The sequence below is a fragment of the Bos grunniens genome, chromosome 25 (genome assembly GCF_055505025.1).
Source record: "Bos grunniens cultivar Pamir isolate PY7600 chromosome 25, Bosgru_T2T1.0, whole genome shotgun sequence".
Classification (NCBI taxonomy): Eukaryota; Metazoa; Chordata; class Mammalia; order Artiodactyla; family Bovidae; genus Bos; species Bos grunniens.
In genome coordinates this window covers 28,727,914-28,745,399 of record NC_141189.1, presented here as the reverse complement: position 1 = coordinate 28,745,399, position 17,486 = coordinate 28,727,914, and the positions used below count along the sequence as shown (strand labels likewise).

Below are 17,486 nucleotides of genomic sequence, written 5' to 3'. Positions count from 1 at the left end.
TTCAAGGGTGGGGTTGCTGACAAGATTTACGTGTGGTGCAGGTCTCCTCCTTTCAAATTGTGGCACTGGAGAAGATTCTTGGGAGTCCTTTGGACAGCAAGGAGATCTGATCAGTCAATCCTAGAGGAAATCAATCCTGAATATTTATTGGAAGGACTGATGGTGAAGCTTTGGCCACCTAATGCAAAGAGCCACCTCATTGGAAAAGACCCTGGGAATGATTGAGGGCAGAAGGAGAAGAGGGCAGCAGAGGATGAGATGGTTGGATGGCATCACTGACTCAACAGACATGAGTATGAGCAAGCTCCAGGAGATAGTGAAGGACAGGGAGGCCTGGTGTGCTGCGGTCCATGGGGTCACAAAGAGTCAGACACAACTGAGTGACTGAACAACAGCCCTGGGAACAGGGAGAGGTTATAGAATCAGACAGAGGTATGTGATAAGGACGAAGGCAGTAACAGTCTTACACTCCTCTTTCTTCTGAAAGTTTCAAAAGGGTGGGGTTGCTGCCAAGATTGGGCTTCCCTGCTGGCTCAGACGTAAAGAATCTGCCTGCAATGCGGGAGACCTGGATTCGACCCCTGGGTTGGGAAGATCCCCTGGAGGAGGGCATGGCAACCCATCCAGTATTCTTGCCTGGAGAATCCCATGAACGGAGGAGCCTGGCGGACTACAGTCATGGGGCCACAGAGAGTCGGACACGACTGAGCAACTAAGCACAGCTCAGAGTCTCAGGTGGTCAGGTCTAATCATCTCTGGTCGCTTTAAACTTGCCACAGGTGGTTTCTTGGCTGCTCCTCTCTTGATTAACAACTGTTTGAATCTGCCCTTTAGAACTCAGGGAAGGTCACAGAGGCTGAATGAAAGCTGTTTCCTATAATCAAAGAAATGGGGGACACAGGCTTTGTGCCCAGGAGCCCCACAGGGCCCTGCTCAGCATCAAGGTGACAATTCCTGATCAACCAGTTTTTGATTTCAAGACTTGTTTTGGTGACATTGGGCTTGGCATAAGTATTCCATTTAGGGCCTGTTGTTTTTTGTTTTTAATTTATATTTTGGCTACACTGGCTCTTCGCTGCTGTATGCAGGCTTTCTCTAGTTGCAGCGAGGGGGTTCTACTCTCAAGTTGCAGTGCTCAGGCTTTTCTTGTTGCAGAGTACCGGTTCTAGGCGCGTGAGCTTCAGTAGTTCCAGCTCAGGGCCTTTAGAGTGTGGGTTCAGTTCTTGGGGCCCACAGGCTTAGTGGCTCCGAGGCATGTGGGATCTTCCCAGGTCAGGGTTTGAACCGGAGTCCCTGCATTGGCAGGCAGATTCCTATCCACTGCACCACCAGGGAAGTCCCTGTTGTCTTGTTTTTAACAGTTCTTTTTGGTTGTAGAAGACCAAAATTGAAGCCACGCTTGCAAAACATGAGGATGCTTCCTGGCTCCTGGGACATCCTATTGCTTTTGCTGCTGCTGCTAAGTCGCTTCAGTCATGTCCGACTGTGTGTGACCCCAGAGACAGCAGCCCACCAGGCTCCCCCGTCCCTGGGATTCTCCAGGCAAGAACACTAGAGCGGGACATCCTGAAATGTCCCCAAACCTAAGGTACCAGCAGGTCCAGGGATTCAAAGGATATCACCTGGACCTGTTTTCCATGTTTTGCTAACTCTCAATGCTGGCTTTGTCCAGCTATAAAGCTCCCAGCTTCCATTCCCCAAGCCTCCTGGAGAAAAAAATCCAGCGATTTCAACAAAGAATGCCAGCCTGGAGTCTGGGTCACATGCCCAGTCCCGAATCACTTGCTGGAGCAGTGGGTGCCGATCACTCTCAGCCGAGCTGGGGTCCAAAGGCTGATATGGAGAGGGGGTGGTGATGTCAGCTCAGTTGTGCCAGAAGAGGAGAGAAGAGATGCTGGGAAGTTAAAAACACAGGTCTGCAGCATTTTAGAGAATAAGAAACAAGACTTCCCTGGCAGTCCAGTGGTTAAGACTCCGAGCTTCCACTGCATGGGGCGCAGGTTCTATCCCTGGTTGGGGAACTAAGATCTTGTATCCCACACATCACAGAACAAGCACCACTACCCACCTGCCCCGCTCCCCCACCAAAAAAATAAAAAACAGACTTTCAGAACAGGGCAGAGATTTGCTAAGGTCATTAGCGAGCTCACTGAAGCCTGGACAGAACTCAGAGCCCTTGGTCTGACTCAGTGCCCCTACCTGGCTCTTGACTTGCTTTACCCACAAGCTGTTTGTTTATTCAGGTTCGAACAGCAACTATCTACCCACGGAAACCACAGTCTATGGATTTGGAGGGAAGAAACCTCTAAGAAAGCATTTCTGTGGCTTCAGGCTCCAAGCACAGCGTTGCCCTGGGCCATTCAGCTCTGAGTTAACTGCCCCACTTGGAGACCTCAACCCCCAGAAAGGCTCCAGAGCCTGTTTAGCCATGTTAAAATGAATTTTTTATTTTGAAATCTTTTCTTCTTTTGTGGCTGTATCTTGCAGCCAACAAAGGTCCGTCTAGTCAAAGCTATGGTTTTTCCAGTAGTCATGTATGCATGTGAGAGCTGGACTATAAAGAAAGCTGAGCACCAAAGAATCGATGCTTTTCAACTGTGGTGCTGGAGAAGGCTCTTGAGAGTCCCTTGGACTGCAAGGAGATCCAACCAGTCCATCCTAAAGGAAATCAGTCCTGAATTTTCACTGGAAGGACTAATGCTGAAGCTGAAGCTCCCATACTTTGGCCAACTGACTCACTGGAAAAGACCCTGATGCTGGGAAAGGTTGAAGGCAGGAGGAGAAGGCAGAAGGATGAGATGGTTGGATGGCATCACTGACTCAATGGACATGAGTTTGAGTAAACTCCAGGAGTTGGTGATGGACAGGGAGGCCTGGTGTGCTGCAGTCCATGGGGTTGCAAAGAATCGGACACGACAGAGCAACTGAACTGAACTGAACTTGCAGCTTGTGGGATCTCAGTTCCCCAACCAGGGATTGAACGCAGGACCCAGCAGTGAAAACCTGGAATCCTAACCACTGAGCCACCAAGTGGTGATTTAGTCACTAAGTTGTATCTGACTCTTGTGACCCCATGTAGCCCATGGGGCTCCTCTTTCCATGGGATTTCCCAGGCAAGAATACTGAAATGGGTTGCCCTTTCTCTCTCCAGAGGATCTTCTCAACCCAGGGATCAGACCCAAGTCTCCTGCATTGCAGGCAGATTCTTTACTGACTCAACCACCAGGGAAGCCCTTGGGCCACCAGAGAAGTCCTCTGTTTTGAAATAATTTTGAACTTACAGAAGCTGTCTTTAAAACAGTGCAAAGAACCCCTGTACACCCTATGATGCAGTCACTAGTTGCTAGCGTTTTGCTGCATGCTCTTTATCACTTTATTTCCAAGAATGACTTTAGTTGCAGACATGATGTTGCTTCACCCCCTTAAAGTCTTCAGCCTGTATTAAAGAACAAGGGTGCTCTTTCCTATTATAGCACAATTCTCAAAATCCAGAGGCACAAGACTATTATCTAGTATATACATTTTATCCATGGTCCCAGTCATTCTCACTATGGCAATTCTCCTCCACTCTATGGGATCTGGTCCAGGAACAAACTTGCTTTTTGTTGCCCTCTTGAAGCTCTTTCAGTCTTTTCGTCTCTCATGACCCTGAGAGCTTTGCAGCACCCAGACCAGTGGTTTTATAACTAATTGTTATAATTAGTTGATGAGAGTCCAGACAAGGAATTCAGGGAAGGGTTAAAGGGACTTCTACGGCAGCAAGGGGGAAGGGAACAAGAAACAGGGGCCCAAGAGCTGGAGGGCTGGTTCCTTAAATACAGTGACGGTGGGGGCAAATCTGCGGATGGAGCTGGAGGGGTGTCTTAGGTGGTCTGCCCACCCCTTTGGTGGTGCTGTGTGCAGGAATCACGTGCTTTTGCTCCCGGCACCTCAGAAGCGACAGTTTGTGGCCTTGAAGATGTGCTGTGTGCTCATTCGTGTCTGACTCTTTGTGACCCCATGGACCGTAGCCCACCAGGCTCCTCTGTCCATGGGGCTTTCCAGGCAAGAATACTGGAGTGGGTTGCCATTTCCTCCTCCAGGGGATCTTCCGGACCCAGGGATCGAACCCGCATCTCTTGCATCTCCTTCACTGATAGGCAGGTTCTTTACCACTGGTGCCACCTGGAAAGTACCAATAATGAGCGAGTGAAAGTCGCTCCGTCATATCCGACTCTTTTCGACCCCATGGACTGTAGCCTGCCAGTCTCCTTTTTCCATGGAATTCTCTAGGCAAGAATACTGGAATGGGAAGCTGTTCCCTTCTCCAGGGGACCTTCCCAACCCAGGGATTGAACCCAGGTCTCTCACACTGCAGGAAGATTCTTTACCATCTGAGCCACCAAGGAAGCCCGTGTGGGCTTTCTATACCTTATTGTTCATGATTACCCTGACTGCTTTTAGTCCCTTATTGTGGCTTGTTGTTTAGTCGCTAAGTCATGTCTGACTCTCTGCAATCGCATGGACTGCAGCACGCCAGGCTTCCCTGTCCTTCACCATCTCCCGGAGCTTACTCAAACTCATGTCCATCGAGTTGGTGATGCCATCCAACCATCGCATCCTCTGTTGCCCCCTTCTCCTCCTGCCCTCAATCTTTTCCAGCATCAGGGGCTTTTCCAATGAGTCAACTCTTCCCATCAGGTAGCCCAAGTATTAGTCCCTTACAGTTCCTTTGTATTCTGTTGCTCGAGGAGACAGTTTTCCAGGGGCACTTGCAAGCACTCTGGTGGGGGTCGGGGTGGTCTCAGGTCCCCACCTGTCTCAGTTTTAGCCAACAGCCCACATTTTAAACATGTTTCCCTGGTGATTCGAATGCCCTCTCTGATCTGAGAATCACCACCCACTCTTCCTGTTTGAGTCCAGAGCCCTGCTGCTGTCAAGGAGGCAGGAAAATATGATTGGGCCAGCCTCTTACTCACCAGGGTCCCCACACCTGGCTCAGTGCCCGGGACCCAGTGGGGCTCAGTAAAGATGAGGCCTGGGAGGTGTGCAGGCCAGGGGCTCCGGCCCAGCTATGCCATGGAGTGGCTGGGGCAACGGCCCACCCTTTCCAGCCTCACTCTCCCCATTTGTAACCTCAGCGTGGGGGGTGGAGGCTTGCAGCTTTGAAGCTTGTTTGTTGACCCTTGGAAGGTTGAGCCAGGGCACCCCTTTCCTCCCACACTGGGAGCTGGACCTCCAATGTCAGTCACTCACTCAAACTCATCAAACGTAAACAAATTGTTTATGTAAATTCATTGACGGGAACTAGGACTTGCTTCTGACTGATGGAATTTGGCAAACATGATGGGAAGTTATTTCCTTAATTAGGTTACATCATACAAGGCTCCCTCTTAGAGGACTGGAAATTCTCCTTGCTGGCTTGAACTGAGCTGCCATCTGGGGAGGCCCATGTGGCCAGCCTCTGGGGTCTGCAGATGGCTTCCAGCTGACAGCCCACAGAATCTGGGGCCCTCACTTGGGGCGGGAGGCCAAGAGGGAGGGTCAGCAGGTGCCAGGCCCCAGAATCCGTGTGCAAAACAGCATTGGTTTCCCCACGTACAGACATGAAACAGGTTCTATTTTAGAACACAGATCTATTTTCTGAAACGTCTTTCTTGATTCCATGTCTGGCCCAGACACACCAGACTCAGCCAACCCCGAGGGCGGGGCCTCTGCAGCCTGTGGATGGGTCTGTCTGCACTCACTGTGACTAAGAAGGTCTGCAGGGAGAAAGGGGGGTGGGGGGCAGTTCTCTCACACCAGGCCCTGCATTAGGAAGACTTTCAGCAAAGGCGGAAGGGCCACCGCGACCACTGCCGCGCCCCCAGCTGGTTCACCAGCATGGGATGAGGGGCCCAGTGGCTGGGTCCTTAGCCTCAACTACGGATGTTTCTTCCCCTTTCCTCCTCTGGACCCTGAACCCCCCATTTCCAAATCCTTCCTTTCCAGGACCTGTGGATTGTTCTCTTCATCTCGCTGAGAGAAGGTCTGGCCCTCGATCTCTGATCTTGTCCCACACGCCTGAAAATTGAGGGGCTTGCTTTCCCACCAGTTCTGTAATTTGCCAACTGCATCCCAAAGGCAGCCAAAGTGTGAGGTGCTGATTGCTCAGTTTTGTGCTCAGTTTTGTCCGAGTCTTGCAACTCCATGGACTGTAGCCCACCAGGCACCTCTGTCCATGGGATTCTCCAAGCAAGAATACTGGAGGGGGTAGCCATTCCATCTCTGGGTGAACTTCACAATCTAGGGATCAAACCCAGTTCTCCTGCATTGCAGGCAGATTCTTTACTGTCTGAGCCACCAGGGAAGCCCAAAGGCAACCAGGTCTCCTCACATTTCCACCTAAGCTTTGCCCCAGGGCTGCCTACCTCCAGGGAGGGACAAGAACTCTGCTGGGAAAGAGCCTCCACACTCGGGCCTTGCAAGTGCTAATCCAAACAAGCACACTGGATCCGTCTCCACTGCATCTCTCCCCCAACAGTGAGACCAGGCTGACGCTGTACCCACACACGCAGCTGGGAGACTGGCCAGCGACTGTAGGAGCCTGAAGTTCAGCCACACAGCAGAGTGTGAGGTCAAGTAACACAGTGATGGAGACCCCGCTGACTGCTGGTTTACAGGGCAGAGTCGGGTTCCTGCTTCTCCCGAGTCCTAGAGCCACTGTGTGACCTGTCTGCAGTGCAGACGAGAGCTGTGGCAGGTCACTGCTGTGGGGGGTGGGGGTGGGGGCTGGGATGCTTCTGATGCTCTGATGACTCGGACCCTGCCCGAGCGGCTAGAAACCAGAGAAGCGAAGTCGCAGAGCACGAGGCTCCTCACGGAAAAGGCAACACACAGGTCAGCTGCACATCGCAGTCAGTCCTAGAAGGTCACAGCCGTCTCCTGTGTGGACAGGTCTGCTTTCACTGGCCGTGTCTGCTAGGCTGCCGTCTCCAGGTGGGAAATACAACCAAGACAAATGTGATGCCGTTTCAACCACCAATTGAGACGTTCCAAATTCCCTAGCCCCTACTAAAGGGGCACAGCGGCCTCCCAGGTTTTCCGGCAAAAACTGGCTACAGTGAAAGGTGTTTTGAAAGGACTACCAAAGGTTTTAAAGAGACTATTAGTGTTGAACTTTAAAAAATTGCCCTTCATCAAGAATCAATTTACCTACAAGTTCAAATCTCTTCTGCGTCCTTTTCAAAATCCTGAGGGGGATGGTGGAGGGTGGGTGGGGAGTAACAGTGGTCTCAGGAAAAGGGCTTCACAATGGTGAAAGAAATCTTTTCTAAATAGACTTATTCAAAAAGCAAGCCTGGCAGTGACCAAAACCAAGGTAGTCTGCAAAATGGATTTCTTTCCCAGGGAGAGAGTTCCCAAGTTTTATAACCGGAGAGTATTTCGTGATTATTATGTTTTCCTCACATGATTATACGCTGGAGCAAGGCTGGAAACCCCGGAGGGTCCTGACCACAAAGTGCCAATAGTCCAGCCGCCTGCTGGGGCCGGATGCCACATTCAAAGGGGTTCCACGACGCCAGACCCATGTGCTTCCCACCACAGATTCCCAGAAGGGATGAGAAGCTGATGGAACTGGGGGACAATCCCCCACCCCCAAGCAAACAGAACACTCACTTGGGGAACTCAAGTGTGATGCTTGCTTTTAAAGTTTATTGACAACTGTTTGGTCCCAACACACAAAACAGCACTTGAACCACAAAAGAAGTGTTCAAACAAAGTAGACAGTTGAGAAAAACATCTCTTCCCCCAAAATCAATTCAAAACAAACAGTGCAAGATGGGAAAGGGGGTTTTGGTGATAACTTGTCTTTTTTTTTTTTTTGAAACAGATAAATCTGATATATTCTTTCCACCCAGAAATAAAGTATTTCATTGTCTTAATTCTCATACGTCATTCTGTCACATCAATTACACCTCTAGATAAAAAAATAGATAGCAACTGGACTGGCCGTTGTGGAGCACATTACAGACACCATGAGCTTTGCACATCTTCAAACGGTGACTGTTAAGAGTCACGCACGCGTCCCAGGCTCCTGGCGACTTCAGTGAACGGTTCGACCTCACCCACACGACAGCACACAACTCCAGTCTCTTCTTTGGTGCCCAAAGAAGCTGCTCTTTGAGGCTTTTCCAAGTGACTTGTAATGGTGCCTCGGGCATTTTTTTAAAGTCCACTTTCTCTGCCTTCAAGCAAAACTAAAGTCCACATGTGCAAATTCAGCCTTACGAAATCTTAGAATAAGGCCACTGATGTTCTCAACACCATCTTTATCATAATGTTTAAAAGCTTTCTAAAAAAAAGTGCACCTCTGCATTTTACTGACTGTCACACTATGTCTGTAGAGGGCATGCCTTCGGGAAGACTGAGTGCCACGACGCCTACCAGGCTTTCCCAGGGCCGCTCCATCTTGGTCGGGGCTGTGTGCTGCGAACTGGGAATCGTTGGCTTCATTGAAAAGATTTGGGGAACAAAAAATCTTACTTGTAAAAAATCTCTCAATAGCCCTTATTTTGTGGCATTTTATCAAAATGCTGGCTATGAAATCAGAGCCCATTTTCTGGCTTTCTAGAAGTTACAAAATAGAATCATTTCCCCAAAAGAAACCACCTAACTAGTGGAAGACCTTATGCCAACAGGTTTCTCCTGCTCTATGAATGAATCCGCCTTTTTGCCCAACAAATACAACCCATTGTAAATGTCAGGTTTCTCCAGGAGGCGTAAGAGGCCGCCAGTCACCGGATGCCTCAGCCACCTCAAGGCGAAGGTCACTCCACAGGGCAGTGCTCCCTCAAAGGCTGGCTTTCCATAAATGCCAACATCAGACACCAAAAAAAAACCAAACAAACCCAAACATGCTTCCAACAGCGAGAAGTAACAGTAAAAGCAGATGCTATTAAAAGACACTGAGTTAACAGACGCAAACACACAGACACGCATACAAAGCTTCCCAGCCATCAAAACCAGCTTTAAAAGTACGAATACAAGGTTAAGTTGATCAACCTTGGCCTTCCTATGTATAGATAGAATTTCTGCCTCTTCCTAGTGGAAAGAGCATCGATACCGTTCCTGTCAAAAGCACCTCCCTCCTCACCTCTGATTTGTAATTTATGCATTTGATGCATATTCTAGAAAATCAGACTCTCTTCCCAACGCTGCCTCTCGACACACAATAATGTGTGTTGGAATTCAAATGCTGACTTTAAATTCATGACACCAAGACCATCTTCTTTTCCTTAACCTAATCCATGTCAAACTGGAACTTAACATAAAAGGGAAGCTTAAAACATCTTTGACTTTCTAGAAAGCTCAATGGAACCCCAAAGTGGAAACATTTTAAAAAATTTGAGATGAAGCCACATTTGTCAACTACAGACATAGTTAAATAAAAAAAACAAGGCACGCTTACAAGTCACATGGAAGCCAGGAGCCTTCACATCCAACCAGGACATACACTCCTCCTGCCTTGCCCACCCTTCTTCAGTGAGTGACCGCGCAGGATCACCAAACAGACTTTTGCTTCATCACCATCTCGTGCATTTGATTAATACTGTCTGAACACATCAGTAAACACAGGCTTAGAGACTACGCTATGCTACATGTAAGATTTACCACTGGCGTTGGCTGATGGAAGTTAAGACCACTTCCTTCGAGCTGAGTTCTCCCTGCTGTCTTCTTACAGAACACCATTCATTATACTTCATAATAATTAAGAAAAATTTGTTAAAATATATTAAGGATTCTTTAACAAATGCCAGGACTTTTTTTTTTTTTTTTTTCCACAAACAAGTGGGGGAGAAAAAGAAAAGAAAGAAAAACTTCAGCTTAAAGCTGCGTTCAATGTAAAAGAAACAAAACGTACGGAACATGTTTAAAGATGAAATAACTGGCTTCTAGGGGGAAAACAGAAAAGGTTGTGTTTTTTTCAACCTGCTTTTGTGTGCAGAATCAGACAGTGTTTTCCCATCCTAATTCTATGTTCAAACGAGACTCAAAGCTTGGTTATAGGTGCAAAGGAAAAGTTGGCTGCCAATTTTACTCTATTTTTGGGTTGCTTTTTGGCTGGGCTTTCCGTGGGGTCCTTGCTGAGCAGCGACTCTGGGGTTTCTGAGGAGGGGCTGGGAGGCGCCGGGACAGCTGCCGAGACACCAGGTGAGCTGGGATCAGGGGGCAGGTTTTCGTTCTTTATTGGTACTGGAATTTCAATTTTCTCTTCTTGGTTTAAAATCATAATTTCTGTAAACACAGGAAAGCAAAATATATTCAGTTCTAGGACCTGCCAGCAGTGTTGGTTTTCAATTCCTCTCATTTCTCAAAAAATTAATCCCCGATCGTCACACACATGGTCTAATTTACACGTTAGCTCTGCGGCCAATACCAGGTATCACATAAGTCAGGTGTTTAAAAATTGCATCTCTGCTCTTCCTTGAATTACAAAACTTCAGAGACCGTCATTTTGGGTTACAAATTCATGGGCCATCCGTGGTTTAAAAACACTTTTTTCTGCTTTCTCTGCCCGTTCATTCTCTGTCAGGTAGCGAAGGACCCAGAAAGCCACATGTGACCTAAGGACTTTCAGACCAGAAGGGCCCTGGTACCAGGGAGCCCTGGCTCATTCCCCTGCTCCTAAGGGATCTAAGGTGGGGGAGGGAGGCACACGGGCAGGCAGAGCTAAGGGGAGAACCACACGGGGTCAGAAATACCCTCAGAAATCCAGGAAGAGGGAAGTCCCTGGGGGTCCAGTGGTGGAGAATCCACCTGGCACTGCAAGGGATGCAGGTCTGATCCCTGGTCGGGGAACTGGGATCTCATGTGCCATGGCCTGAGCCGACGCACCACAGCTAGAGTCCGGGGGCCGCAAGGAAGGATCCCGCACGATGCAGCGAAGATCCTAAGTGCCGTGACTAAGACCCTACGCAGCCAAATAGATACACAGATGTGTATTTTTTAAACTCCAGGAAGAGAAGCAGCCCACTTTTCCTGCAGCGCCCAAAAACTATCTTTCTCTGGTTGAGCCACAAATGCCAATGATTAGCCCGCTGTGTGGACAGAGCCACATCACTTGGAAGAGATGTGTCCTGTACTTCAGGCTCCCACTGTGTGTGCAAGGGGCTCTCACACCGAAGGGTCACAGAGGCCCAAAGTGACGGCAGGCACGCAGAGCCTCAGCGCAGCTCTCAGGCTGACACTCTCGGGGGAAAAATGGACGGACCTGTCAATGCCACTCGAGATTATTTCTCTCCCCATCACACAAGGATGGCTGAACTCGTACACTAAACACACCAAGGCTACACCCACGGAAGAGCTACCATCAATTTCCTATCAAGTCTAGGCTTGTAGGGATACCACCTCTGCTGTCGCCACAGCCCAGGTCTACCCAGCAGCCAGGGAGGCTCACGTCTCCCTACTCATCTTCCAGACAAACAGCCTCTTTCAGATTCTTTCTCTGGGTGACGGGGCCAGAGGCTGGTAAGAAGACTGAGGCCTGTGGTCAGCAGCAGGGTCATCTCCTGGACAGCAGTGTCAGCAGAGCAGGGAAGGACCCGTCACAACAGAGGAGGCAACGGCGAAAGGCCCTCCTCGACACGGCAGGCGGGCTGGCCTCTTGGTGGGTGGCGATACGGCACAGACGAGAGGCTGGGGCTCCAGTCCTGGCTCTGCCCCTTCCCGGCCTGGCACCCTGGGGCCCAGGCCAGCCCTGCCTGCAGCACAAGCTGGGGTTCAAGATGCAGATGTCCCCTCCCTCCCCCATTCACAGCCCCCTGGAGCCCCAGGACCCTCTGAGACCTTTAGCTCGTGTCTGGTGACAGGTAGGGGTTGCCCCTGGAGCTGCTGCGCTTTACAAAGTGGGGAGCACAGCCGAGGCGGCCCCCACGTGCTGCTCCGTGGGCTCCCCGCCTGAGCACAGTTGCAGTGCCCTCAAGACCGCTGTCGTGCCCTGGCCTGCTGCTTCGCCAGCACCTCAGGCTGTGAGCCCAGCCCTGCAGGAAAGCTGACAGGAGAAGGGTCTGAGTAATCCTCACAGGTATTTTTGTGCCTGCAAAGGTAGAGTGGCTCCCTACGTCCATCACACAGTTAACGTCTTGGCGTGAAGTGTCTGCTGTCTGACTAAAGCCACGAGAACCCACTCCTCCAGGGACGCAGCGTCTCCCACCTGAAGGCTCCTGAGGGTGCTCCTCAAACCAGATGAGATCGGCAGCCTGGAGAACGACGGGATCCGGCCTCAGCTGCGGGGACGGCAGGCAGGAGGGGACGGGCGCGCACAGGAGGTCCACCGGGGAGTCGTCGGTCAGGCGCAGCAGCTCCTGCTCCGCAGGATGGGGCCCTGGGGGAGGCGGGTGGGGGCGGGAGGACATCTGCTCAGGACCAGGCAGCCACGGCATTGCCCGAGGCGCACCTTCTCCCTGACTCCCTGAGGTCAGGACGTACTCAAGAACGCAAAAAAAAAAAAAAAACAACCCACTAACAGAAAGGTCTGAGTCCTCTCTCTAGTAAGTGAAAATGCTGCTGCCAGGATTGCCCGATTTGTGTTATGAACAGCAAAGGACAATTTAAAAACCCATAGCAAGTCCTTGAAGGAGCACATGTCAGGATTAGAGGGCTCGGGTCCCAGTTCTGTCGCTGCCTCACTGCGTGCTCTCAGGTAAGCTATTGCTTCTGGAATTTCAGTTCATTAGGATGGAGGTGACTGCTGAAGGCTGTGCTGACGGCCTGAGAGGACGAGCTACATCCAGGTGCTTTGTAGACCTGTAAAATGCTGCAGAGCCGATCACCCAATCAACACAGCACAGCAGCGCCTGTAACTACTTAAAACGACTTGCCCTAAGATAAAATGGCAATGGGCGCAGAAGTCAGGTGAGCTGCTCCCCGTCTTGTACACGGAGAGGGCCACATGAAGTCGGGGTGCCTTGCCGGCGCTCTTCAGTTGCACCAGTGCATTCCTGTCAACTCTTTCCCAGGGAAGTCCTGCAATCAAGACTCCCCGACACACCTTCAGTCAGGGGTCGGGCTCCACAGCCCCCTTCCCCGCCAGCCCTTGACCACAGCTTTCAGTGCCCTTGCCCTGGCCACTCTTGGCAAGAACCATGGGAAGTCAGTTTAGAGGAATCCCCTCACCCCCGATATCTCATCAAGCTCATCATCCCACCCCACCCCCAACCTTTGAGGTCTAAGAACCCTCTCAGGTCGGCCGGAATCCCCCGAGCCAGACATCTTCTCTTGAAGAGTTTTCAGTCACTGACGCCCTGGCTCTGCTCCTTGCCTGCAGAGCTAAGCTCCATCTCCCTTTCAGAGGGCAGCAGAGTTGATCCCACTGCAACTGTCTTCAAGTATTTTAACAAGTGTCAGAATCGCTTTTCTTTAACATCTGAACAGGGCTGCCATACTGTTGTAACAGGGGCTACCAACACCCTTCAAGAACCTTAACTGGTCAACCATCAAATGCAGACCAGTTTTTTCTCTGTTATTAACCAAACGCCAGACTCCTTTGGAAAATGTACCAACACCTCCCTTTAAAGAATGAAGATGACCCTGCTGTCGTCCTTTCCCCTGACCCACTCTGACTCCACCCCAAGCCGTGTCCTGGCAACGTCACCAGCCTTGGTTTTCCCTCTCTCACCGTCGCCACCCACTCCGAGTCTGAGCTCCGAGGCCGGGGGAGACTCGGGCACCTCCAGGATGCGCTCGGGAGCTGAGGGCTGGGTCTCGTGACTGGCAGGGGAAGGACCGAGTGAATTCATGCGACCTGGAGGACAGAAAACACCCGTCAGAGGGGGAGCAGGTGACAGACCTGGGGCTTGTGAAGGGGGGCAGGGATGGGGTGTACTTACTTTTCATGTCATTTTTTAACACTACAATTCTCTTATGACCATGTCCTTTTATCCAGACCACCTGCACACAAGACATATTACTGGTTATGAAGTGGAAAAGGAGGAGAAATAAACCCTAAAATTATACGTCTGGTAACATACTTAAACATACTAGGATTTAAAAGTAAATCAATGCCACAGAAAATTTTTCGACACTTTGTTTTAAAACAACAGAGGATGGAGACACACGCCCTTTATAAAAAGCTGTGTAGTCTTAGAAATCATGAGACTTGGTTTCACTCCTTAAGGTTCTTAAAGACATCACCTCCCAAATACCAGCTCTGGTATATAAATGAAGTTAGTTCTCATGTGGGAGCTCTCACAAGCTTTTCCAGACACTATGTTCACCTTAAAAAGAATGAATGGCTCCCTCATGCCTCTCAAGCTAAAGCTCACTAAACCTAAAACAAAGACCCCTACCTAATCGTGCTGCCGCTGCCTCTGCCAAGAAAGGAGCAGCAGTGGCCCGGGGCTCCCAGCACTCCCCTCACACGCTGCTGTCACCAAGCCCCTCACCTCGGCTCTCCAGCTGTCCCAGCCTCGTGTCCTTTCCCACTTCAAATGCCAGGCTCCTTCCCCTCCTGGTTCTCTCCACTCCTCCACGGACAGCACCCCTAGGCTCCTCTGCTCTCCCCACGGAGTCCCCGCCCCCGGAACCGAGTGGTGAGGCACCCATTCCCCACCCCCCCACTTCTGACTGCCCTGCGCCTGCTCACAGTGCCCGCCCCGCCCCTCTTCATCACGTGGTTAATCAGCTTCTGCACATCCTGAGGACTCTGCTCTGGGATTCCCATGCCTGGTCCTCCTCTGATGAATGTAGCAAAGGTTTGCAGAATGAAGAAGAAACGCTAAAATCATTCTTTTTCTTTTTTGGCCAACAGTATGTATGTTTTGAAAGGACTGGTTCAAAATGCCTGCCTTTTAGTTCTGTCCAACAGAGGCTACCCTTCAAGAAACTCAGAAAACGCCTACCTGCGGGATGGCTCCCAACAGCTCCTCCACACTACTGAAGCCATATGTCTTGGGCTGCAGTGTTTCTCCCACATACTTGCTATAGGCCATGGAAAATTCATGAAGGAAAAGCTGCTGGTAGTGGTAAGTATGAAGCAAAGACCGAACGTTCTTGGCAAACAAATACAGACTTGTTAGCTTCACACACTCCTCTGTCTTGTCATTAGTAAAAACCTGGTCCAGGAGAAAACAGCAGTATTAGAAACTTCCAGAGTGACAGGTCCTGCCTCCTGGGAGAGTGGGTCTCTGAGAGTGAAGAGAGACGCCAAGTGAAATTTGAACATGGGTCATAAGCCAGGGATTCAAGGACGTCCTCCAAGAGAGGACTACAGCCTTGAGCAACTCTAATTCTGTCTGCAGGTCTCCGGCAGTAGACGTCTGAAGAAATGGTGTGTCAGAAAGCAAGGAAACCGGTAAACTCAGTGAAAGGAGGCAGTGAAGAGGAGAGCTGGCCCGCAGGTGAACAGCGCAGCAGCTGTGGGGACCGAGGCCACCGACCCTCATCTCCCCAGGGACACTGGGACGCGGGCGACGACTTCAGTGTCCTTTCAACAACAAAAGCACAAAACTCTTCTGTCCTCAAGAAAGTAAATAAATCTCTTTACATAAGCCTTTAACATGCCCTCCCTGGAGATCCCTGAGATAAGGGATCTTTCCTAGCCTTAGCTGGCCACGGGACGCCTTTTGTCGTGAAATGTTGTACAACTAGTGTTCATGTACTAGTTCATACTTGTTCTGATGGGTGTGCTCAGTGTCCAACTCTTCTGTGACCCCTTGGACTGTGGCCGGCCAGGCTCCTCTGTCCACGGAATTCTGCAGGCAAGAGCGGGTTGCCATTTCCTACTCTAGGGATCTTCCTGATCCAGGAATTGAACCCACCTCTCTTGCCCTTCCTGAACGAGCAGGCTGATTCTTTACCATGAGCGCCACCCAGGAAACCTAGGTGTCCTTTCCAGATGGGAAACTCACCAGAGGTGGGTTTATAGCCATGGGGGCTGAGGAGAGGGACACCCAGAGCAGGCGGAGTTCTTGTTAAACTGACCTAACAGAAACCTTGCAGAAGGCAGGCGAGGATCACCAAACAACAATGGGAGGAAGTCCTCTCCCAACTGGGCTAGCGGGCCCATCAAGGAAGAATACCAAGGACAAGGTATGGTCTAGAAAGTGGTCAAGGGAGTTGATTAATGTTTGCCCGAGGAGACAGCTTTTAAATTATTTAATTATCAATCACGTGGCTATACGGTAAGAATCATTTTCTTACATTGCTGATTTAGTTAATATCCTAGCTAGAATCAATTTCTTTGGGGGGACTATATTAGGTTTCTGGTATTAAAGTTACTTCAGGTTCATAACAGAAGTGGTGTGCTTCCTTTTTTTTTTTTCCAGGTGACCTAGAAGAGGTTTTTAAAAAGTTGGAGTTATTTATTCTTTAGGTGAGCTGAAACTCAGTTCTTAACCCATCTAGCTCTGGCGCCTTTGGGGTTTTGGGGGCTTTTTTTGGCCATACGGTGGGGCATGCAAGGATCATACTTTTCCTGACCACACCCCCTGTAAGCTCAGAGCCCTAACCACTGGGCTGCCGGGGAAGTCCCCCTGGCGCCTTTTGTCAGTAGTAAAATTTCAGTGATCTTCAGTCTAAAAAAATTTGTGTTAACTGGTCTAAGTTTTAACTTCTTAAAAATCTGGAGTAAATTTGATCTTTTTACTGGGATCTTACTTATCTCTCCTAGGAAATAAGTGACCACCTGGTGACCATCCAGTCAACCTTCCTTTCTGACCTGCATCTGACTGGTAAGTGACTTGAAGCCATCACATAAGCCACCTAATTCAGAAAGTGGTGGCAGCACCAGCATCCAGCCCAGCAGAAGAAAAAGGCACCTCAGTCCAAGGAGCCAGAGGCCGGGGCTCTCGTCCCGGCTTGTCACTTGCTTGGGCAGGGTGCCTGCCCCTGCCAAGGCCTCTGCTCATCTGTAAAACGACCAACCAGCCTAATCTGGACCATTCTGTGATCGAGAGATACCCGAGAGAGTGACTTTCATTACGGTAGTTCCAGAATCATTACCATTCATACCTCAACTAAGTAAGGCAGACTCTTCAGAAGTTCGGTCAAGGTCATGAACCCATATTCACAGGGGTTGAGAGGAGTGCTGTGTGTGCTTTCATAGTGTCTCTTGAGCTCGTCGACAGAAAGGTGGGTGGTTCCCTCCCAAGACATCAACAACACCAGCAGCTGGGCAGTGAGAGCACGCAGAGACTTGCGGTTGATCAGCTGAATCTGTTTGCCAGATTCCATATCAGCAACCTGGGGGAAACAAGAATGCACCTCTCAGGACTCGAGAGATGGCCTGAGTCACACCCTGTTCATCTAGTTTCACACTGGCAAGTGAGACCATCAGAGGTAGATCCGTTTTTCTGCAAAACTGAAGTACAGTGAATGGGTTTGCTGCAAGTTCTCAGGGACCCCAGACCAACACTATGGAGCAACTGCAGAACTTTCCTCTCCTGCCCTGCTGGTCCATGATCAGAAACACCCGTGGACACCACCACTCCTCCAGGAAGAGCCCAGCCCGCTGATGTTCATTGGCA

General features: G+C 50.2%; 1 protein-coding gene across 6 annotated transcripts in view; it reads right to left on the bottom strand.

Moving 5' to 3' along the window:
- Positions 1–7,652: 7,652 nt before the first annotated feature.
- Positions 7,653–17,486, bottom strand: part of MARF1 (meiosis regulator and mRNA stability factor 1) — a 39,592-nt gene continuing 29,758 nt past the window's right edge. For all 6 annotated transcript variants that reach the window (XR_015154676.1, XR_015154677.1, XM_086375624.1 and 3 more), the window contains 6 exons: positions 16,972–17,202; positions 14,862–15,074; positions 13,851–13,911; positions 13,640–13,765; positions 12,176–12,346; positions 7,653–10,257 (listed from right to left, as the gene is read on the bottom strand). Coding sequence is in view for 4 of the 6 variants with exons in the window: in XM_086375624.1 (XP_086231750.1) it covers positions 10,013–10,257; positions 12,176–12,346; positions 13,640–13,765; positions 13,851–13,911; positions 14,862–15,074; positions 16,972–17,202 (1,047 nt within the window). In the remaining 2 variants the exon portion in view is untranslated. The remainder of the gene's footprint in view (positions 10,258–12,175; positions 12,347–13,639; positions 13,766–13,850; positions 13,912–14,861; positions 15,075–16,971; positions 17,203–17,486) is intronic.